At 43.2% G+C, this 24,095-nt stretch overlaps 3 protein-coding genes across 5 annotated transcripts; 1 reads left to right on the forward strand and 2 right to left on the reverse strand.

The window, feature by feature from the left end:
• Positions 1–156: 156 nt before the first annotated feature.
• LOC129582704 (uncharacterized) lies at positions 157–2,433 on the reverse strand. Of its 3 annotated transcripts, none has more exons than XR_008689664.1 (3): positions 1,943–2,433; positions 478–1,865; positions 157–353 (listed from the first exon to the last, which is right to left on the reverse strand). XR_008689664.1 is itself a non-coding variant. In XM_055474298.1 (3 exons), exons 2-3 carry the CDS (start codon positions 1,432–1,434, stop codon positions 230–232), a joined length of 1,107 nt encoding a protein of 368 aa, XP_055330273.1. In that variant the 5' UTR covers positions 1,435–1,865; positions 2,034–2,433; the 3' UTR covers positions 157–229. The 3 variants fall into 3 exon arrangements, 2 of the variants coding, with proteins under 2 accessions (XP_055330273.1, XP_055330272.1); XM_055474298.1 differs by having other exon boundaries at positions 157–833; positions 932–1,865; positions 2,034–2,433; XM_055474297.1 differs by having other exon boundaries at positions 157–833; positions 932–1,865.
• Positions 2,434–10,956: 8,523 nt separating this feature from the next.
• Positions 10,957–12,396, reverse strand: LOC129582840 (adenosine receptor A1-like). Its single transcript, XM_055474456.1, has 2 exons — positions 11,684–12,396; positions 10,957–11,290 (listed from the first exon to the last, which is right to left on the reverse strand). The coding sequence occupies exons 1-2, from the start codon at positions 12,394–12,396 to the stop codon at positions 10,957–10,959; spliced, it is 1,047 nt and encodes a 348-aa protein (XP_055330431.1).
• Positions 12,397–14,664: 2,268 nt separating this feature from the next.
• On the forward strand, positions 14,665–17,001 carry LOC129582786 (uncharacterized). Its single transcript, XM_055474400.1, has 2 exons — positions 14,665–15,013; positions 15,625–17,001. The coding sequence occupies exons 1-2, from the start codon at positions 14,733–14,735 to the stop codon at positions 16,277–16,279; spliced, it is 936 nt and encodes a 311-aa protein (XP_055330375.1). The 5' UTR covers positions 14,665–14,732; the 3' UTR covers positions 16,280–17,001.
• Positions 17,002–24,095: the final 7,094 nt, after the last annotated feature.

Below are 24,095 nucleotides of genomic sequence, written 5' to 3' on the forward strand. Positions count from 1 at the left end.
CTAGAAGGCTGCAAGGAACCGTGAAGTGCCATCGGTATTCGGTATACCGGAAACCACGCAATAGTCGCTTGGAAAAATTAGAATCGAAACTAACTCCGAATGCTACGCATTCACTACGTTTCTGTATGCGAATATTAGAATCGAAACTAACTGGAATGCTAACTGATACTTCTTACTGTACTTTAAGTTGGCTTGCAATTGAATTCTACTTATAAAATAAGCTTATAAGTCAGTACAAGGATTTTGTTTTTAACGAAAGAGGTTTCAATGCATCGTTTTCGTATCTGTCTTTTGTAAAACTACATGGAGGAATGGCACCATCCAGGTTGAAAGAAACGGCGGTTATTATCGTCCTGAAAACAGTAAAGTTTTCCGCAAAGTCCGACAGCAGTTGGATATCCTTTTCCAGCAAGGCGACGGTAGACCATCCTGTTTTTTGTTTAGTAGCGTAAGATTCTATGGTTAACGCATGCCAACCTGCAGCATCCAAGCCACCGTACACGTATATCTTGTTCTCGACAACGCAAGCTGTGTGGCAACACCGCGGTTGTTGCAGTGGCTCCATCTCTTCCCATTCCGCAGTTTGCAGATTCAAACGGATGCAACACGCAGTGGGAATTGTCTCATCCTCATCGGAAACACGGATCTCTCCGCCCATGATGTACAAGTATCCAGTCACTACGCTCATGGCAAAGTGCATTCGCCATTCGGGCAGACCAGGCAATGATTCCCATTTATCCGCTACCGTATCATACCGGAGCACGGCAAGAGTTGTCGCATAAAAGATATGATGACCATGTTTAGTCACTGCTTGGGCAGCGGCTAGGCCAATACTGTAACCGCAACGTTCGTTATAATCGTTTGTTAATTACCGTAAGCATTTCTGTGCACGGAAATGTTACTTTTTATATGCACTGGACTTTTAGCTTACTTAATTATTGACGTATGGACTTTGGGCCAAGCAACAATGCCAGTTGAGATATCCATAGCATAAAACACATTAAAGTAGTCCCAGAAGTAGATCTTGTGGTCTACAATGATGGGGCATGCGATATAGTATACACGCGCCGAAGGCTTCAATTTCCGGCAAAATCCCTTGCCTATATTCCACAACCTGAATTCCACCGCTAAGTCATCAGAACATTTTATAAATATTAATTTGTCTTCTGTCGCTGCTAACTGAATCCAGTAATACGACGTAAGGTCTGGATGTGCCGGTCCGATCATCTTGTCGTGAACACCGTGACAGTGAGCCAAAGGATCGAATACCAATAAATTTCGGATAGAATTAGCGCTGCACGCAAGAAATACAATCATAACTTCTTTTCTCTGTAACACCTGCAGAAGTTCTGCTGCGGATATCCGGATTGTACTAACTGGATGAAAACATCGCCGGATGATTTCCCCTATGGCCAGCTTCGGCAATCTTCCCATCTTTTATCAGTCTTTTCTTGAGTCCCTGGTGTCTTTCGCGACATTCGGCCTTTTCCAGAATTAACCTAGGCTCCAGATGTCGGTTTTTCGTCCCGGTGCTTCTGTTCCTTCTTGAGAGAATCTTCTTAGCATTTCTGGTGACATGTAGCGCGTTGTACCGTGTATGTGTGAAATGTCGGCAGAACAAGTAGAATGTCCTTGCAATAAAATTAGGTTATCCAAATCCCCAATCAGCAGCTTTTCTTGGCCACCAGTTTCGATCTGTACAAGGATGTTTTCTGGCTTTAAATCGCCATGGATTATGCCTCGTGATGCAGGAATTCCAAACCCTGAGTTATGTGCTTGGTAAATTGGATTATCTTTCTATCATTATTTAGGACGTGATCGTTTTGTTCAGCTTCCTTCAAAAATCAAAAGAGAGGCAAGGTCACCTAAAAATCACTCTTTTAGCATATGGTATGGGCAATCCGAGAACAACAAACAAACTACCGAATGCGTCTCATATCACCTTTGTGGCAGTCCATTGCTAGCTCAACTGTTACTCCACCGGAAGCTTTAATGATGGAAATTTTATGATAGACTACGACATGATCGCTAACCAATTCGGTAAGCTTTCTCAACCTTTTAACGGATTCCATCCAGCTTTGGCCGTCGTCAGCTGCTGCGGAATGGGCACCAAAGTGGGTCACTTTGGCAGCTATGACATGTCCTGTATAACTGCCACGCTTTACAACTTTGGCTTTGTAAACAACGCCAAATGAACCCGTTCCAATTAAATCGGCATGAGAATAATCGTAACGGACGCTTCGACCATACTCTTCGATTGCGCTGGGCGCGCTGGAAACTTTGTTCCCCATTTCAGTCAAATAGTCGAATTAAACTAGGGCACAAATTCAACCTGCGCATTTCCATACAGTTTGACTCTAAAGTTTCAACGTCCAAATAGAATTTTAAGCACCAAATTATTTGTCTAGTTTTTGTTGTATTAAATTGTCACTGATAAACACAAACTACAGTGTAAATGGAAGCGAATGCAGGTAAGCTGACTTCTTAACTATCAGCTTGAATCGAGCTGCTTGATACTACCGTTATCATGAAACCGCTGATAATATTAACACAAATCTGCTGACCTTTGTACCCTTTGCCTATACCGTTCAACTAGCCCTTTTCGGCTTTGACTATATCTTTGCGGTGTATGATGAGTGGCAAATTTCTGACCAACTTGGTGCACACAAAACTCCTGGATTTCCTCAACGGTTTACGCAGTTGTTTCTAGTCAACCCGTACGATCTGGTTTCGTTCTTGCGCGATAAATTCGACTGGTTTTTCTAGACATCGTAACCGTTTGTCGTCATTCTACAGCTGTAACTCTCATTAGTGCTAAGCTTGTTTTATATGTGCAGATATTTTGTCATGTTCGTGGCAAAAAAATATAAGCATAATCGACCTAGAAGATTCGGTGGTTGCTTAGTAAACGAGTACAGATAAAAAGCTTTGATAATACTAAGCCCTTCATATATTCATTTCATTTCGTATAATAAGCACTTCATGAATTATCAAGGCGATGAAGGCCTCCTTGGAGGAGATGATGGTTGGAAAGGTCAACTCGGGCAACGCCTGGCATTATCTGGATTTCGCTCGGTTTCACGGACTGGATCGGCTGCATAAGAAGGGGGCTTACTGGCTATACACCAACTATATTTAACAGTAGAGTGGATTTGTTCAGTATCTCTAACGGAACTGTGTTTTGTTCTTCTGTGCTACTCGTTTAGATATAGTGTTGTAGTTCTCTGGATCGTGTGGGAAGAAGAGCAACTTGCTTCTGTTACAAGAAAATTTGTTATCGAGTGCTTCTTATTGCACATTGTGCAGCCTATTTATTGTAAGACTACTGTAAAATCATCAGGTAAGTGTACAGTAATATAGCATTGCTTCCGCATTGTTAGTACTAACAACTACCAGCCAGCCAGTTGACATGCCAGAACTAGTTCTGGCATGTCAACACCGACGCTTCAATACGAGTCACATTCAGAGTCTGAATTTCACTTTATACACTTTTTCTAAAGCTTTAATCGTTATTTCGTTTGTTATGATGGCCGCCAAATTAGTCAGCCGCCCAGCACAATACCGGAAAAACGAATAAAAAACTAAAATTCACGATTTGTTAGACTATCGGCTGAGCCCCGTCATTCATGAGAAATAACTGGTGTTCTACAAATGCAAAACGAGACGGAAATTCCAAGTATTGGGACATATCCCAAACGCTTGGAGCCACAAACTTTGTCTACCGTCAGTATTCATATTATTTGGAATGTACGTATTTGTCATAATGTTTTGCATGTAGTTTGGATCTTGCAATACTGCCTAATGAACTTTCGTGCTATTCTTATTGACATTTACCGTCACCACTACAAAATCTTAGCGATGCAGTTCAAGCAGTTAATTGTTCAAGAAACACCGAGCAAAAAGAGCAAGGATTTTCACATGACCATTCCCTTCGAAGGCCGACTATGCTCCCGTTTTTATTTACACGTGTTGCGGAACTGTATCGCTTGCTAATTTATTACCATTCTTTGTGTTTCTTTTCGTTAAAAATTGTGTAATGCATCTTCCATTAATCGCTTGCCTCTGACGGGTACAAAAATATTTTAGAGATTTGGTCATGTTCGCGACAAGGCACCCCGACCTAACAACAGGCTGTTGTTTTTCTAATATAAAATGTTCAGTTTGTATATTTTAAAAATTAATAAATCTCTGCATAAACAAAACACTATATGAACAAAACACTGTTCTCGAATCGCCAACTTCTGAGTAATACTTCTTTATCCACTACAAAGTCCGAATAGAAGAATCGTAGTAATCGATTGTATGATATATAAATTGGTCTTGTAAATATACTGCAAGAATACGTACAAAATTGCACCCGGAAATTATTTTCCGATAAGGATTTAATTTGTAACACAAATTGAAATAGGTAGTTGTTTCTTGTAACATTTCTCGAGAATTGTCTCATAAAATCTAAGGAATGATAGAAGCGCTGTGCAGTGTGTGTAACTACGATCCATCCGTACGAGTCCAGATGCATCGAAGTTATGCACAGCGCTTCTATCGCTTTGCGTCGTTTTTAATAATACTTCTATATTATGTAATACGTAAATGGACTGTTACAAAAAACGGATGTACATACCTAGAATGTGACCCTTTACGGCTAGCCTACTTGTCCGAATCAAGAGTGCGTTCCGGGTTTTTAAAAACCGCATGCGCCGTCACTCCAGCAGTCGTTAGTCAGTTTTTGATATTCGCGTTGAACTGAGATAAAATCCGATGTGAAATACTTTGGGATTAACCGGCATCACTCGAATAATCACGAATCTAAGCAATAAAACGCATATTTTTTTCGGTTTACTCAAGCGAAATATTATCATGAGTGCAGTAGCGATTACCTCATCACTGCAATTCCGAAAATGTGCCGTGACCTTACAGTACAGAATTCCCACCAAGTGTTTTGCATCGGCATGGGCTCCGACAGTGTGTTCGCGTCGTGGCAATGTACTGGCGTACACCGCTCAGTTCAACGTGGAGAAACAGTGCGATTATCCGGAAATTCCCGAATCCTCGTGGAAGATAACGCTGGAAATTGGCCAGGCAGGCGGCGGAATGTGTGCAGTTTTGAAGCCCTTACGAGTTGCCGATAGCCCCAACAGCGTCCTGGTGGAGCTTACTATTGGGTAAGGTTTCCACTTTCTTCGTTGAAGCTGCCTAGTTCCTGCATAATCGTATATTGCACTGTGATTTCACACCAATTTATCAGTTATTATAATTGTTATTTCGCCAATTTTGCAAGGCCTATAATTACCGGGATTAAATAAATAAATTATTTATTTATAGTGCTATTAAAGTTACGTGTTTAGACCAAGTGCCCACACACCGTCCATCTTGCTTCCGGGAAAACCGGCAGAGCTGCCCGAATATCGTTACGACCACGAGAACAATTTGGATGATTTCGTGGTGAACAACTACAAGCGCAAATCCAGCGGTGCTATGTACACCCTGCAACCGTTGCAGAGCGTCTACATTGGTCTGTCGTTCCGCATCACCCGCCGTCCACTGGAACTGAAAAGTCTTCTGGATGCCGGCACCTTCACCGACTGCACCCTCATCGCCAACGATGGGTGCAAATTCCCGGCGCATCGGGTCCTCCTTGCGGCACAGTCGCCGGTTTTCCTAGAAATGTTCCAGCACGCGACCGAGCCGCCATCCAGTGGCGAACACCATCTGGTCGATCTTAGCGGCGATATGTTGGAGAATCTCATGGGGTACTTGTACAATCGGGGACCTATTGATACCACGGCGAACCTGGAGGAACGCTGGAAAGTGGCCAACATGTACGACGTTAAACCGCTGAAAGCGGCTTTGGAGGAAATGATGGTGGTTAAGGTCAACAAGAGCAACGCCTGGCATTATCTGGATTTTGCACGGGAGCACGGATTGAATGGACTGCAGAAGAAGGCGGCTGAATGGATTGGCAATAATTAGCGGCAATGTTGCGTTATTCACAAGGCATTTCATTGTTTCTTATTGCATTTACTCGGTTTCACCTGCTACTGCGAACTTTTTGGATTTGATGTGGGAATGTTGTTAGGGTGGTAATGCTAATTGTTAATTTAATACAAGCAAGTTGTATAAATGCTCTGCCGCTGTCATTTTTGCGACACTAAAATTTAGCATTCTGCTCGTCGAAGCTGTTCATCAACTTTACCAGTAAAACCTCTTGAAATCAATAGCAGCTTAATAACTTTCAACAACCGGCTGCCATTCCGCCGTGGGGAGTAACCTAATGCAGCGTAATTGTTATGCGAATACTTAGCAACATTCAGATCTTGCGCACTTCTTCCGCCCGAAAGTATCAGATGAGCACAGTTACCACACCTCTCTACAATGTATACAGTGTTTGCTTTTTTGTAATCTGGGAGAAATCTGCCGTCAGTTGTGAGATGTGATGACTTACAGTTCAATATCGAGCAAACTCTAATAGGTGATAAGTGATAAGTTATAACCTGCAATGTGTGCGTGAAGGTGACATTAAAAGACAATCAAAAAACCAGTTTCACCTTTGGTATAGTGCTATTAGTTCCCGACAAGTATTGGCTGGGAACATTTGCACGTGCTGGTTTTCCTGGTAACTCAGTGTGCTAGCGCCTTTCCTGCTCTCAACAAATTATCTCCAGCGTTGCCTTGCATAAATCCGTTCCAGCCAGACACAGTATACAAGGAATTATAACCAGGTGCAAAGTAGGATTTTGATAGAGTTATCGTACCGCGGATGATACAGGAACGATACATGTACCGGAAGTGTAGATGGAACACATTAAAGAGTGAGCACGCACGACAGTAGCGGGTTAGCTAAAAACCATGTTGGTCAACATGCTTTGTTTCTGTGGCATATTAGTCAAGTTCCATATTCAATAGTCGGTTGGCCTTTTCTAAAACTGTTTAGAACACAGATTTAGGGAAAACGCGTTATTTGTAGAACATCGGAGTAAACAGATGCAAACCGGCAAGCCGCTTCTCGGTAAAGAAATTTATAAATAAATCTCAATAACCGAGTAAATGTACCGAAATTGTGCCGCCAAGTAAACGGACGGCGGAACTATGTGGCGCACTGGCTTCTACTGTGCCATGGTGCAACGTGCATTCGTCTGTCTGTTTTTGTAAAAAAATATTTGCTGGATTGTTTTTACTATCACTTCTATGTCGATAAGTTTTTGTGCTACGGAAATTACTTTAATTTTATTGAAGTCCTCATTCTGCACTAATTTTGTAACTCTTCTTGAGTGGATGTATCGTACCTGTACGAGTCCCTATTCTGTCATGTTCATGGTAGAAAAGTTTAACATTGACCCTGGAATATTCTGTGTTTCTTTGACATGCTTCTTTGTCATATAATGCAGATAAAAAAGCTGTGTTTATTATACTGGCTTCGTTTCTCGACTTATACGTTAGTTATCCAAAATACCGCGATTAGTTTCGAATTTCGGTGATGTTGCACCGCTCGTACGGTTTCCTTATTCGCACTCTGAATTCGGAATGATACCGAATCTGAGTACGCTCAAACAGCGCTTCGTATCCAGTGCAACCAAAATTTGTGATCATAATAATGATTAAATTTTGACCTGCTATACTGTACATACCATAAAAAATCGAAGCACGTATTATTCGACATGACTTCTTTGCCGGTACTGCTCAGATCCACTTGGTACCGTATATCCGGTGTGTGTACAAATGGAACGTAACAATAACGCGGATGTGATGCGAGGTTTTCAGTCTTTGTTGGAACTATGATGGTGGATCTAGGAAGAATCCACGGACAGAGACAGAAACGGAATCTATCCTGCAGAGTGAGCAGTGTTGTATACTACGAGTTATGCGGAAACGCAAGACACCCGACAATCAACTGCACACTTTATATCCCATTCATATGACACTACAGAAGCTCCCGCAGCAGAATGCTGCGGGGCCAAAAGTACAGCAAGTTACTCAGACGACGATGGCTAGCAACTGAAGAATCTACCAGATTGAAGATCTGGTAGATGAAGAAATTCAACATCAAAATACAGCAAAACTTAGCACCCGCACCAGTGCGGGCGTACGGGAAGGCCACTCCTCCTCACAGAACTTAAAAATGACCCTTTACTAATAACTGTCTCTGACCGAACCAGGAAAACGTTCCGGATCTAGAAAAAGTGAATGCGGTCCCGAGACAGCAGTTAACCTTGGTAATTTATGTATCACTAAGATCAGTTTATTGGCCGTTTGCTGTCAAATCTTTTAACCGGCAGCACATCAACATTTTTCGGATTCAGTATCATGCTGATGATTCCCTTTTTAACCGGCACTCTCAAGCCAAGTATTACCATGAATGACAATGGCGTAGAGAATACAGGAACACTGGGATTCCGAACTTGTACTGCGAACCTACAGTACCAAATTTCTACAAGCCGCTTCACGTCATCGTGGGCCGAGCCGGCTAACCTGAACCGTGGCCCCGTACTGGTTTATACCGCCCACTTCAATGTGGAGAAACAGTGCGATTATCCGGAAATTCCCGAATCCACGTGGAAATTGACGCTGGAAATTGTGCAAGCCTCCGGCGCCGTTGGTGCAACCCTAAAGCCTGTACAAGTTGCCGACAGTCCGAACAGCGTTTTGGTGGAATTCACATTGGGGTAAGATCCGCAATTTTGCCTAGCGCAATTTTTTCTTTATTCTAATACTTCATAGCAATACTCATTTTTCTAAGAGAATTACGCATTATTACAAAATTCGTACCACATGAATAATTTTTGAGTTGATACTATGTAGAACTGAAAACTATACCAGCACATTTCGTTTTAACGCATATTACACACATTCACTCTCTGTTTGCACACCGTACCGGCTCTTGTTGCACGCTGTTGTTAATTTAATCTGTCATATGCCTTCGATCGCGGACCGAATGACAGATCCCCATTTGTTTTACGCAAACATTAAATGTGAACCTTTATTATTTGTTTGTTTAGATCAGGTCCCAACATACCGTCCATTCGGCTGGCGAGGAACCTGGCAGACCCAGCTGAGTTGCCGACAGTCCGAACAGCGTTTTGGTGGAATTCACATTGGGGTAAGATCCGCAATTTTGCCTAGCGCAATTTTTTCTTTATTCTAATACTTCATAGCAATACTCATTTTTCTAAGAGAATTACGCATTATTACAAAATTCGTACCACATGAATAATTTTTGAGTTGATACTATGTAGAACTGAAAACTATACCAGCACATTTCGTTTTAACGCATATTACACACATTCACTCTCTGTTTGCACACCGTACCGGCTCTTGTTGCACGCTGTTGTTAATTTAATCTGTCATATGCCTTCGATCGCGGACCGAATGACAGATCCCCATTTGTTTTACGCAAACATTAAATGTGAACCTTTATTATTTGTTTGTTTAGATCAGGTCCCAACATACCGTCCATTCGGCTGGCGAGGAACCTGGCAGACCCAGCTGAATGCCGCTGCGAGAACGAAGGCATTTTAAGCGACTTAGTGGTGAACAATTTCCAGCGGAAGACCATTGGCGTCGCCACGTATACCCTGCGGCGGCTGCAGTCCTTGTACGTCCGTCTGGCGTTCCGCATCTCGCGCCGCCCCTTGGAATTGCAGAGTCTCCGGGATGCCGGCAGCTTCAGCGACTGCACCCTGATCGCCAACGATGGCCGGAAATTCCCGGTGCATCGCGTCATTCTGGCGGCGCAATCGCCGGTGTTCCTGGAGATGTTCCAACATTCCACCGAGCCGCCGCCGGCAGGCGGCGAGTACCACTTGGTGGATCTTAGTGGTAATCTGCTGGAGAGTGTTCTGAACTTTTTGTACAACCGGGGACCGATCGGTGACACGGCTAACTTGGAGGAATTGTGGAGCGTGGCCAAACGATTTAACATCGAAGCGATGAAGGGGACCTTGGAAGAGATGATGGTGGGAAAGGTCAACAAGGACAGCGCCTGGACGTATCTGGATTTTGCTCGGGAGCATGGATTGAAGGGATTGCAGAAGAGGGCAGCGACTTGCATTGGCAATAACTGAACGTAATTGTCGTTGGTTAAATTGTTTACTGTCAGAAGTTTCGGGAAAATTCGGTTTTGTACATTGTGCTAGTTGCTGCATCTGGTGCTGCAGTTTGCGGGTTTTCAAAGGGAGATAATTCTTGTTTTCTTGATAATACCTGGGGAGGTATGATTGATCAGTTGAAGTTATTGATCTTTGCTTGGCGATGTTTGAAGTACGTAGATCATGTCGGCTATTTAGCAGATAATTTTTACGATTGTGCCAGTTAATTCTGGGTGGCTGAAACTCAACGATGGTAAAGTTTTGTTATATTTTACAAGTTTAGCTTACTGGAAGGTTGTATGTACAACAATTTAGAGAAATAACAATTTTTGATTTGAGTGCATTTTAGTTTGCATGTCACAGTAGCGCAAAAATTAACATACTCTTCCAAAACATGATTGCTCTAAAATGCCGAAACCATGTTGATATTTCCCTCGGTTTGCACCAGTGCGGGAAACATTGTTTGTTTATTTCTGTTTCTGAACAAGCAAAAAACTGCCGTCTATCAATTATTGATTCTGTCTGTCGCTTATACCTTAATGCCCAACAGAATCGCATATTGTTCTTACTGACCCGCTCCACCACCGTTCTCAAAAACGATGCAGTATAAGTAGTTGAACACTTAATAAAGTTGAATAAACAAAAAACGGAAAAATAGCGAGCTTTTATGATAATTCCTTAAAAGTTGGTTTACGAAGGACAGTATTTCGTTTATGCCGAGCTTTCGAAAGAAATAAATAACATTTGCAAATGATGACATGTAATGAAACGTAAACATGCGTCACTAAAATAAGATTATTACGATTTTTCGCTTTTTGAAAATTAATAAAAGCATGCAATGGTCAAAGGACGATGACTTCTGGTTCTGCTAACATCACGAAACCTTTGCACCCGGCGCTTTTCCCGGCAGCACGGCGTTCTGACGCTTCTTGTTCCACCCGCAACAGAAAGCCTGCAGCGTTGCCTTGCGCAAATCGGTCACAGCCAGACACAGTAAACAGGGATTCATGACCAGATCCGCCAGTGACAATCCATAGGAGAATATCTGCATCGTATCGGGGGAGAATCGCAATTTGCCCATCACCAGCATGGTAAACGACACCGTCACCGGCACCCACGATACTGCTACCGAGAATGTGATAGTCGTCAGTACTAGGAAGGCATGGAAGTCCTCCCTAATCAGCGCCCGTAATCCTGGATTTTCCGCACTAAAGGTCAAAATTACGTAAATACGAGCACTTGCAAAGCAAGTATATGTCGCATTATTAAGCACTTCTTCTTCATGTAACTTTTTAAACGGTAATTGTTTTTTTGCACAAACCTTAGAAAAAATAGTTTACGGGGAAATATTAGGTACAATACTGGACTAAAAAATGGAAATGGGCCTGTCGGTCTGCGCTGCAAAAATTCATTAATAAACTAGTCTAACGAAACAGTGTGTAACAGGAACATAATCAATGAGCATAATCAGCAGTTTTGGTTGAAATAGCAGCGAACTGCTTTGCGCATTATATGTTACAAGGAAAAATCTATTTTGTTGTCCACATTGTGTAAGTGCCACATTAATTGCGAAATTTAAAAAAAAATCGATTGAGTTGTACCTTAATGCTTTCCTCTTTTTCGACCGTTTCAGTTGCTGGTACAATAAATACGGATAAGAAACAACGACGACAATGGTGGGGATAGTCAGAGTAATAATCATATCGCCGAACGAATACCGTCCCAACGCTACCATGTCGGTTGTGCACGACACGAACGGTTTCGCCGGAGTTGCCGGTTTATACACTGTATTAACCACAATTGTCGGGATTCCGATAATATACAGCACAATCCAATTGGCCGCGATGATCTTAATAGCCAGCCGCTTCGTATGGCGTTCCTTATACGAGATCGGAAAGGTCAGCGCCCAGATACGGTTCAGACAGATCTGCAGCTGGGCGTTGGACCATTGCGGACTGATCAGCCATTGCGCGCACTGCTGCACATAACATAAGGCCACGGTAAAACTCCCGTATGTCTCCAGAATCGTCAGCAGAAATTCGATGGAGGCGTACAGGAAGGAGGCGAACATAACCACCACAATGTACACGGAGAACGGTGTCTGGAGGTTTTTGTGGGTGAGGAGAATGACCAGTGGTACGAAATTCAGCAGCATGGCAATGGGATCGGCGATCATTTTGAAAATCGACAGGATGTGTTTTTGTGTAGCGACCGGCGAGTGGATAGTGCCGTTGGCCGCTGCTGCGTCGCCGGTGGAAGCGTTGACCAGCGAACACTCTGATGTCGTGTTTGTAACGTTCAACACGTATTCCATCGTTGAAATCAGTTTGTAATGTCCTGCACGGCAAACGACGCTGGTTGTGAGTGATCAAACTTCTTCTTGCTTTCCTCGATAGTCGATACTAAGATACAAGAATGGGATATGCGACGGCTTGTAAGGACTTTTTTTCCAGCCAGTTGCCAAGGTCATTAATTACGCCATCATAAACGCATACTGAGTTCGAATCTCCGTTTGCCGACTTCCGTTGCGTATTGCGTTTCTCCAGGTGCGCTTTTGTGACCGTTCACACACTAACAGCATGACTTGCAGGAAGTTAATTACGTAAATAAGCAACGAGCCGTCAAATGATTTGGATGGGAAATTGGTTTGACTGTTTTGTTCTTTTCGGATAACACGATTTACGTCATAGTCAATGTTTGTAAAGTCAGCAGGTTGCAATAACGTAATTGTTTGTTCATTTTACCGGAAACATTAAAAAGCGTCGGGAGATACAGCGCATCGAGTTGCTGTTAATGTTCGTTTAAATTTAAATTATAAAATTGCTTTTCTGTAAAATCTAATGAAATTTTGCAATAATATGACTATGGTGAATTCATCAACATCTCCAGGGTCTGTGCACAGAAATTTAAAAAAAATGTTGTACTGCGTAGGACTGAAATATTAATGTTGAAAAATACAGTGACTGACAAATAAAACTGGTCCACAAAAGCCGTTGATAGTTTTCAACTTTTTACAAATTTTAAAATCGAAATGTTCTTATATAAATGCATCTACCGCTTTTACCATAGTTGCCCCATAATTTAAATTTAACATTTTCGATTTCTTTGTTTTTTTATCCGTTCCATCACACTTATCGAAACAGCTTCCGTGTATCAAAACAGTATCCGTGTGTCGTTTCCGTCTTATCAAAACAGCGTTTTTCCATTGACATAATTTTAGTATGGGGTTATAGAAAATAGGGAAAACGCGGGATCCATTTCCGCGTAAAAGGGGAAATGGATGGCAAGCTTTGGATAAAATGTCGGTAAGCTACCCTTGAGCTGTCGATGAACAGCTGGCTAACAGGCAAGCCTCCAGCTCGGTTACGGTTTAAAGTTTTAAACATGGGAAAAGGTGTTGTCTTCAGGTTTGATAAAAATCTTCCGTTACTAGTTCCGTAGAACAACCACAGAATATAGGTACGAGTTCGTAGATTCTTGTGCCGGTTGTGTCATGTGCTACATTTTTGTAATTTTTAACGTGGCGCTTATTTGTAGTGGCCATGGTTGGGATTATATAATTATGTCAAAGTAAAGGAATACTACTAGTACGTCTCGGTCTGCCTTTTTCTCTACGCTGTGTGAAACAGACCGATGGAGGAATCGATCACTCGATCTGTCTGTCTGAATGGTGTCTGGCCGATGTCCGTTCGATTTCTCGCGTTCAGAACTTCAGACGCGCATGTGTGAAGGAGAGAGAGAGAAGACCAAAACTAACCACTAGTGCACTAACCAATAGTGCACACTCGTTGTGGCTAGATGGATAAACCTTTGGGTTTTGAAAGATAGTCTACATCGAGCGCGGTTTGGACTTAGATGGGTGACCACTCTGAGTTCAGGCTGCGAGTGCACGGCCCGCAAGGCCGGCCTGTGTGCGACGTGCTTGGCTGAGGCAGCAATACCACCACGGAGACGGGCACGGGAGATGGAGGATCACAATACCACCCTGGCTACTCAGTAACGGCTTGGACTGAAAGGCTGTGATGTCCGCAGCACCAATCGTGCCAAATGGAAGGAGACAGGGAGATCAGTCGAAGCAGAGGATTGGCGCCTTCCCTAGAGATGTGCTTGCTGTCTACCTGTTTAGAATTCTCTTAGTCTGGTTCTGTTGAACGTCTTGCTCTGCCCGAGCCGGTTTAATAGCGCCATTGCGCGTTAAATAAAGCTGGCGCTCGCGTTTGCGAGCTGCTGCATACGATCTGTCTGTTGCAGTGTTATAGCCTCCATTGTAACTCTGCGTGAATGAATTACCGTACTTTGCACAAAATGTTCTGTCTGTCACCTGATTAATGCATTGCTGAACATGTAAACCGAGCCGTTTTCGAAACAACTAGCCGCATAAAGCAATCGCAAAGTACCGGCTGTGTTTTTGACAGAGAGACCATGTGCTCCAGCCCGTACACGCATCGGAAGTTGAATCGAATGAAGTTGAATTATGGAGATGAATTTCGCAGAACATGCTGTACAAGTACCGTACACTGTTGCTAGCACATACTGACTCTGTAATAGTGTATTTCAACTATTTTGAACACTCAGCTTCTACTTTATTTTTTATCGTATAATTTTTCCCTTTTGTTATTAATTTACTCCGCTACGCATAAGTTGTAAAAGATGTCGTGGAATTCAACAACATCCTACGTGACCGTGCAATATACGATTGCCACGAAGAACTTCATCCGCAGTGTGGCCCCAGTGTGTCCGCGTAGGGGATTTGTACGTCGCTACATGGCCGAATTTACAGTAGAGAAACAAACGAATTATCCCGAGATCCCCGAAGCGTCCTGGACAGTGACGATTGAAATCGGGCAAACGGCCGGAATTACCAGCATTGATGTTAAGCCCAAGGAAGTGCTGGAAAATGCTGACGGGATTTTGGTGGAAGTTTCTTCTAGGTAAAACGATACGCTATGTCGAGTCGAACTCGACGAGTAAGTGCATACGAGTAGCACACGGATTCTCTGATTATTTTTGCATAGTTGTATCTTTAATTTTTGTCACTTTTCGTAGGATTTATGTTTATGTAAAAGTGGTGTAATTCCAGTATTTTTGCAATGAATAAGCGAAATATATGGCTGTAAAATCAACACAGCGCAAATGTACGAATTTTTTTATCAGTTATTAGGCTATGGCGTTCCCATTTGTTTTATTAAGATAATTTTTAGAACTGTTCTACTTGTAGTTATCGACAGATCAAAATATTAAATACAGCCAGTTTTGATTTATCAGGCAACTTTCGATTGTTGCTTGTGCCAGCAGCCTAAGTTGAATATACCAGAATCAGAATGTATTGTAAATGATGTACGTAGTGATCTGCAAAAGTACAGAAATAATTATACTGTACTTCTATTACTAACTGCGAGAATCATTATAATCATTATGAATTCAGGCTTATACAGTATCTTTCTTGCTTTTGCTATAATATAAATTATTACTTGTTTTATTCTTGCTAGATACTGGATATAATTTTTTTGAATTAAGCTAAGACAAGCATCCGCATTTTTAGTTTGATCCAATCGAAATCAGCATACTGGCTTCCGCGCAAAGGCAGCGGCCCGCCGCAGTACCGCAACACCCACCAGATATCATCCCTCAGTGATCTCGTAGTGTTTAATGACCAGGAGGAGAGTATCAGCGCCCGCTTCACACTGCACCCAGACAAATTCCTCTACGTCAACCTGGCCTTCCACATCCGCCGCGAACATCCGGTGGACCTGGCGTCCCTCCGCGACACCGGGGCCTTCAGCGACTGCACCCTTATCGCCAACGACGGCCGCTCGTTCCCCGCCCACCGCGCCATCTTGGCCGTCCAGTCGGCGTTCTTTATGGAAATGTTCCAGGCGCACGATGTCACTTTGCATACGCTGGTGGATGTCAGCGGGGATGTACTGGAGATTCTGCTGCGCTTCGCCTACGACCGGCAACTGGTGGATACTGACGGAAAACTGCGGGAGTTGTGGAGACTGGCTATTCGGTATCGGTGGACGGCGCTGCGGTGTGCTTGTGAGGCGAAAATGCTGGATGACGTGCATGCTGAAAACGCACGACGCTATTTGGAGTACGCGCAGGATAGCGAGCTGCAGGAAAAGGCAACGGGGTCGACGTTTGACGAGGCGGTGCAAGTTGTGAATGATGCATGCGAGCAGATTAAGGCTCTTTAGCCTCACGCACATAGATTCAGGAATATGAGTAAACGCATCAGCTTGATATATCAAGATGCATGTGTGCATGCTCTATCCAATGCGAAAGGACCGGTTAACAGTTAACCGTGCACGCAGCGACCATTCTATGCCGTTTTCACCAGGGTCCAGGACATGGCGAACCATACTTCACCGTTCTCTATGGTTAAGATGTTATTTCCTTTTGTACAGTTTATGATGACATTTGCGGACGCCGAACCTTCTCCTACCTTGTACGGTGGCTAGATACAGTAACACCTCGTCAATGTCGCCACGTACAGTATTTACTGGCCGCGACTCGCGGCCAGCGAGTATACATTATACCGAGTATCTACATTCCCAAGCTTACGGAAAGAATCAAAAGGTGCTGGTAACCATTGGCGCTACATGCGCGCAAAGAAAGTCAGCCGTCTATGTATTTCTGATCGTCTAGCCAAAAACGACGAAGCAGAAACTTTTCCACGCGTGCAGCAAAAGAAAGACTGGACGGTCGCAAGTCAAAACAGCAATTTTTTTGCGATCGTATCCGCGACGAAAATTAAGCTCATTTAAGGGATTTGGCCCGGTACATAGCACCAAGTTCGTGCACATCCAGGGGAACTTTCGCTGCTGCGCGCTCCCAAACACTTTTTTGCATTGCTTTATGGTATTTTGTAGCCAGAAGAACTGTTTACCTAAGTGAAAAAACCGTGTGCGCGAGCAACATCCGGTTGCGAAGTTATGAGGATATCAAAATTCCAAAAAGTTTAAATGCATTCAGGTGTACCAAAAGTCTCATTATGGACCGATCCCTTTTGAACTTTGCGCGTAAATGCACATAACCATGAAGATCGTTTTGACAGGGACCCAGACTTCTACGATTTTTTTCGAATTTTAAAATGAATTTTAAAATTTTTGAAATTCATTTTAAAATTTGAAAAACATGCTGGAACAGTGGATCCGTGTCAAAACAATCTTCATGGTTATGTGCATTTACGTGCAAAGTTCGAAGGGGATCGGTCAATAATGAGACTTTTGGTACACCAGAATGCATTTAAACTTTTTGGAATTTTGTTACCCTCATAACTCCGCAACCGGATGTTGCGCGCGAAAACGGATTTCACGCCTATGTACAACAATCATTTGGCCATACAATATCAAAAAGCGACCCAAAAAAGTGTTTAAAAGTGCGCGAAAGCGAATATTCCCGTCAATGTACACGCTTTTAGTGCTATATACCGGGCCAAATCCCTTAACAGTTCCGTTTCCGTGCCGGTTGTGGCAAATTGTAAAGAAAATTGAAGGTTTTGGAAACGGCCAAAAGGGGCCAGCAATAATTTTATGGTGTGCTATTTTTTTAATTTGTAAAATGGGGAGACAATTATTACACCTGAAATAAAAAGAAGCAACAGGAACACCTTAAACGCGTATAAATGGCCAGCACTGGATTCGAGAGGAGAACGGCTTGCTTGCGCAATATCCGCTAGTTTCTTACCCTGCATTAAATTTATGCATATCAAGGAACTATCAAGGAACTAGATCTATAATATAACTACAAAAAAAGCTGAGGCATCGAGATCGAAAAAACCAAAACCTAATAAAAAAACTGTAAACGCCATTAGATTCAGCATGTTCAGAAACTGTGTCACATGCATTTTATTTCTTAAAAAAATTATTTAAACCCGTCCCACCGATGCCGGTTTCGGCAGAACTGGCTTCGGTAAACCTTCAAGGTGACCTTGAGAATAACAGCAATGCCAGTTGCTTAGAACATTTATTAAAGTGCTAAGTATGTACTACAATAAATTTGTAGTTATTTTATTTGCAAACATGTTGAATTTTAATCGCCTGATTGCTGTTCAAATGTTCAATTTTTAAATGCCTAAAAAATCTGATTCCCTTGATTGAATTAGCCCAGGTTTCGAAGGAAACAAAAGCCAGTGAACAAAACCTAAGGCAGTGAGTGACCCAGCTACCGCCACTGTCCAGTGAACAAAGCGAAATCACTAGCTGAGTGATGACCGAGCAATAAATCACTACCCTAGGTGAACAAAATTACTAGATGGGTCAGTGACTGAGCTACCACCACTGTCCAGTGAACAAAATCGCTAGGTGAGTGAGTGACCGAGCTACCACCACTGTCCAGTGAGCAAAATCGCTAGGTGAGTGAGTGACCGAGCTACCACCAGTGTCCGGTGAACAAAATCGCTAGGTGAGTGAGTGACCGAGCTACCACAACTGTCCACTGAACAAAATCGCTAGGTGACACCGTTAGTGAGTGACTGAGCTACCACCACTGTCCGGTGAACAAAATCGCTAGGTGAGTGAGTGACCGAGCTACCACCGCTGTCCAGTGAACAAAGTTGCTAATTGAGTGAGGACCGAGCTAGACTCCTTGCCTAAGAAGTTCTACAATAAATGCTAAGGCAGTCAGTGAATTTACTAACGAATTACTGCAAATGGAATGATTTGTTCAAAGCGGCCGTGGATCACAAGAAACGCGGGGGCGAAGCCGCAGCGGTTTCTTGTACAGTAATATTTTATGCATACAATATTTTTTATGCATATAATATTTTGCGGTCGGTATTTTTTTCTGCTGAATCTTTTGCCGCTAGCTATCACGTCTTGTAGAAACGTTGTTCCGCAGTTATATAATTTTAAGACACCAATAATTTTCATTGAATTGTAAGATTCAATGCGGCTCTTCGTTCTGTTGTTAGTAAATGACAAATCGTCTTCAGTGAAACACTGCAAAATGCAAATACCATGAAAGCGACGAACAATGGGGCTAAAACTTTTATGCGCTTGCCGCGATATCATAGAGAGCAGGCTACACGAGATAAAAAGAAGTCACGAGAACAAAAGCCTCTGCCGGGAAATTACCCGGATCGCATTACAGGTCATTTGCCGGGTTAGCCTTTATCAAGAAGACAGACACAGGCAGGTCAGTGTCCACAAAGTTAAGACTCTCAAATTCAACCACACATCCAACGATATTTCATTCTAAAACTTTTTGGTCTTTCGCCACATACTGAATTACTACGTTGTATAATTCTTTTATTACGTCCATCGCTATCACTGCTATGGAGTACGCAATTACTACAGCTGCCGCTACGTCATCCAGAAATTCGACCAGCTTACTAGTGACATTTCAGTATTTTATCAGTAAACAGAAAATTGTCAGCAAAGTAACCGAGGCATGTTATCGTTACCGCGGCATTGTCCTGGCCTACACGACGGAACTGGCGGTGGAGAAGCCGGAAGATTATTCGGAAATACCGACATCTTCGTGGACGCTGACACTGCTGGTGAGTCGGCAGCAGGGTATTCACGCTGCGGAACTGGTATGTCGGAATGCTGATGGCGAGCCCTGCGGTCCTTTGGTGGAGTTCACTGTCAGGTAAAAGTCACCGGTTTTTCATCGGCAGTTTGAATGGTCGCTCGGCAGCCCGAGCCTCGGCGGATGTATTTGAAATTCAAACAGCAGTTCACTTCACGGACCGTGAGGGTGAATCTTATTTTCCTTTTGGGGAGGTTTTAGTAATCCTTAACTATCTCGTTTTATATACTGTATTTGTCGAAGTTACCAGGATTCGGAAAATTTTTGAGTCTCGTTTTCCGTGCATTATCAATTACTGGCAAAATTGAATGATAAACCTTGGAGTGCGATAACCGCTTTCATATGTACAGAGTAATTACCATCGAAGCAGTAAAGTCACTAACTAAGATGGACATTTTACGTAGCACTTCCCCCTTTTCCCAATTTTCTTAAAGGGAATCTGAAGAACCCTGAATTTTATGTACAAATTTGCATGTGTTTTCCCACAGTCCAACTGCCACTTCCGCTCCGGCTGTCTGCATCGCCTGGGAAGCGCCAGAAGACCACCGCGTCAGTATCAACGCAAATTATTACTGCTCCGAGTTTGTGCCGGGAAGTAGCAAACCCGCCAAGACGCTGCTTCCGGGTTACCTTTACGTCAGTCTAACCTACCGTCTTTCCCGTCCAGCTGTCGAACGCCGCTTGTTGCCCAGCACTGACACCTTTCCCGATTGCACCTTGCTCGCCAACGACGGACGCCGATTTGCCGTGCATCGTTGCATTGTTGCCACCCAGTCATCCGTCTTCCTCTCTATTTTCCAGGGTTCCCGCGTCCCCCTGAACCGGGAGCTGTATTTCGTAGATGTATGCGGTGACATTCTGGAAATGGTTGTCAAATTTTTATACACCCGGCAGATTGAAGGACATCAGCAGAAAGACATTCAAGAGTTATGGTGCGTCGCCAGCCAGTATGGCCTTCGCGACCTGAAACAGGGCTGTGAGGAGCGGTTGTTCAACGATGCCCAAGATTTCACAATCAATCGGCATTGTTGAATTTGTTCTGAATCATATGCGGCTTGAGTTTATAGAGAAAAGCGAGTTTGTTTGTTCTGAAATAATTATATACTTAACAGAATTTACTGCGACAGAACTTTTTTGGCTTTTTACTTTTTATTATATGCCAAAATGATCTGCTGCTTAAGTTAAAGCCGGGGCGAATTCTTAAGAATGTACAGCTCTTTTTTTGGAATTGACATCGAAATTTTCCCCGGATAGGTTTTTTTTGTTAGCTGATGCCACGGAAGAAATTAAATGCAAATGTAACCTAGCCACGGAAGCACTGATCAAGTTGTTAAATTTATTTACTTTTCCAGTTAAATAAATTCAGACAGTACAATTGCATATGGTTGTAATGCTGACGCAGCTCACTGGGTAGTATAACACATCAGGATAATAATGTTGAACAAAGGAATCTGCGTACGCCTAGTTTGAGCGTCCCACCTGCCGTAGGGGAACTGTTAAGACATAATATTCTAGTTTCAACGTGAACCGAACGTGCTTTCGGGCTCTGCGCTAACAATTGAGCCGTCTGCACAAAAAACTTTCTAACAAAATTTCCGAACGGCGTGAGCATAGTTTATGCTATCTTAAGGGATTAGGTTGATTATTAGCTAAAAGCCAGTTGAACCCGCTTCACGAGGTTATCCATCCCACTTCTCCACATCTTGACCACGTAGGCATGCAGTTTAATGACGGTGAGGCAGAAAAACACGGGATCCAGCAATGTTTGCAACTCGTACAGCGTTATGATGATCTGGTAAAAGGAAGTATGCTGAACAAGCGGGGAAGCCATATCCAGCAAAACATAGAATACGACACTGGGCATCCAGCAAACCAGCGTGCTCGCTGTATACAGTGTCATAAGGAGAAACGGATGACTGACAATCTTCACGGCGGCAACCGTCGCCGCATTCCCATTTCCCTGCCGATACGTATCGAGATTGTGCGCTTCCGGAGATCGGCCGGCCAGTACCGCTTTGCGACGTTTAATATGTTTCCACAACAGCAGTGGATAGAGCGCTGGGATACACACAGCTTGGGTGCATCAAATAGCCATACCCCGACGAATTTGTGCCAGGCCAACTGGGCGCGATTGTTCATCGCACAGCGCTCCTCGTTGGGCAGACGATAGTAAGCAGCATCCGCGATTATTCCTGGTAGAATTAATAGATGCACATACAGCACCATACCGCCACATAGCGACCACGCCACGGTCATCGTGTGACGGGTGCGGTATGACATGGGCCAGAAGATAGCCCAGACGCGGTTGATGCTGATCAGTACATGACAATGTATAGTGACGGCAGCGATGACGTATCCGTTGTAAATAAAGAGGCCGCATGCTGTCTGACCCATCCACCAAGTGCGCGTCGGCAGCGTTAGCACCGCAATCGTGCCATCGACCGCAATGTAGATAATATTGCTGGATAGCAACACCGTAACGTAGACACTGAAAGTCGTGCGCAGTGATTTCTCCTTAAAAAGCATGGCCGCCACAGCAACATTGCAGATCAGGGAAGCCAGCGTGAAGCTAAGCTGTGTAGCCAGAAATGCATTGCTTTCCTGCGTTGCGTTGGCTCTGGATTCTGCGTGAAAAACCAACTTTCCTGGAAGTGGCGTGTTGTTAAGCGGGAGTTCCATGTTCCAGGCCGGTGCCATTTCTGGATGCGGTCCAGAATTTTCCGTTACCACGTTTTGTTAGCAAGTAACGAACTTTATGGCTAATAGACTGACTGTTGTGCATATTAACAAAGATTTGGAAGAATTACTAAAGCGCGCTTTAGAAGCCTGACGACCTTGGGCCGCTTTTTACATACAGTCTACAGACTACATATTCGACAGCGGAAGCGGGTAGCACTGGTTTTACACGGTGTCTTGGCTGATGCAAATCTTGGTTCTCGAACGGGATGTTGTTCTTATGGATGGTTGACCCTCTATCATATCTTAACGTCTTGACCAACATCAGTAAAAACTGAAGGGTGCAACGAGCTACTCAAAGCTCATTGCTAACGCAACCATGCAATTTCTATGGTACGAAAGAAACGCACCGGAAGTTATTCACTTCGTTGTGCGTCCGTGTTGCTAAACGTTGCAGATGCCCTCGAATGCTTCATCGCGCACCATCAAAGCAGCGTGTGATGATGAAGCATTTTCGTATCCCTGGATAAGGCAACATTCACTCCGGCGACGGAGAGTGAGTCCAGCGTACTCTGAGGCATTCCTTTCGCTTTACAAATAGACTGTGTCTGAACATGTTGTCCAGCTCCTTCATCTTCTGGTTGGTGCGAAGTCAAATCAAGGCTGGTCACTTAATCTGAAATAGCTTAGATATAGTACATAAATCGAGAATCCCACTAGACCGTCCCGGAATACAAAAACTTCTTTAGTTATGGTAGCGTCATGTGAAATGACTTAAGCACGGTCGTGCGAAAGAAAAATACGTTTGACGTTTGTACCGGCACTGGTTAACAGTTTTTTTTCGGTAGTAAACTGTAGTTTCTTTCTCGAGTTCTTGGCTCGAGCATAGGGTAAACACTAAACAGGTGCTTATTACTGCACAGTTTGTGTATCATTAGAATTAAAGTTAATCTGAAATTTTAACTCCCTAACGTGCAAGATGAAACAGTTTAAGATCCGTCAAGGAATCGTTCTGCTAATGAGCGGTCTGTTTCTTGCACATCTTTATTTTAATCTTCCATTTTGTTTCTTTTTTAAAGATTTTTACAAATAAACGTTCGTCTATTTCATGCGAGAAAGGTGTTCATGCAACACTGATTTCATAAAATTACAGTTCATCAGCGTAATCATCACAAAAGCGGTGAAAAAACAGTTTAAGAAAGTTACGAAAAGCTGAGTAGCACAACAAAAATTACGTTATAACTATAACGCAATGTACTTATAACTATAACATTATAATTTTAACGTATTTGTTTCCTGCGCAGCCCAGCCAGGAGCATGCAACTAGTACAATACGTAAGAGAATTCGAAATGTACAGTAACACACTTTTATAATCGTGTGTTACATTGCGAATTCCCGTACGTACTGTGTTTGTTGCATGCTCCTGGACCTCGTCCAGACTTTTCGTTACTATAAAGTCTGTAATGAATGTTGTACACAGTATTTAATATGGTGAATATAACAACCGATACGGCGTGCCTGTTAACTACAGTAATAGCCCGGTACAAAAGATCGTTATCCGGTAGGTGTTCAGTGTTTTGGCCGAGGAATCACATGAGATCAGTTAAACGTTAGACGTATTTTGGAGTTCTTTCGGATGGCTACTCCTCTGACTTGTATCCATTGAAAGTGAAAGAGAAGGGAAACGATCGAGCTACACCGAGCTCGTTGTTAGGTCGACCGTGCTTATTTCAACAATACGTACCGGAAGCTAACGTTGTTCGCCTGCGCTGCGGTGTGTCTTCGTTTCACTGAACTGAAAA

This window comes from Paramacrobiotus metropolitanus, unplaced genomic scaffold (genome assembly GCF_019649055.1).
Source record: "Paramacrobiotus metropolitanus isolate TYO unplaced genomic scaffold, Prichtersi_v1.0 Parri_scaffold0000008, whole genome shotgun sequence".
NCBI classification, from domain to species: Eukaryota; Metazoa; Tardigrada; class Eutardigrada; order Parachela; family Macrobiotidae; genus Paramacrobiotus; species Paramacrobiotus metropolitanus.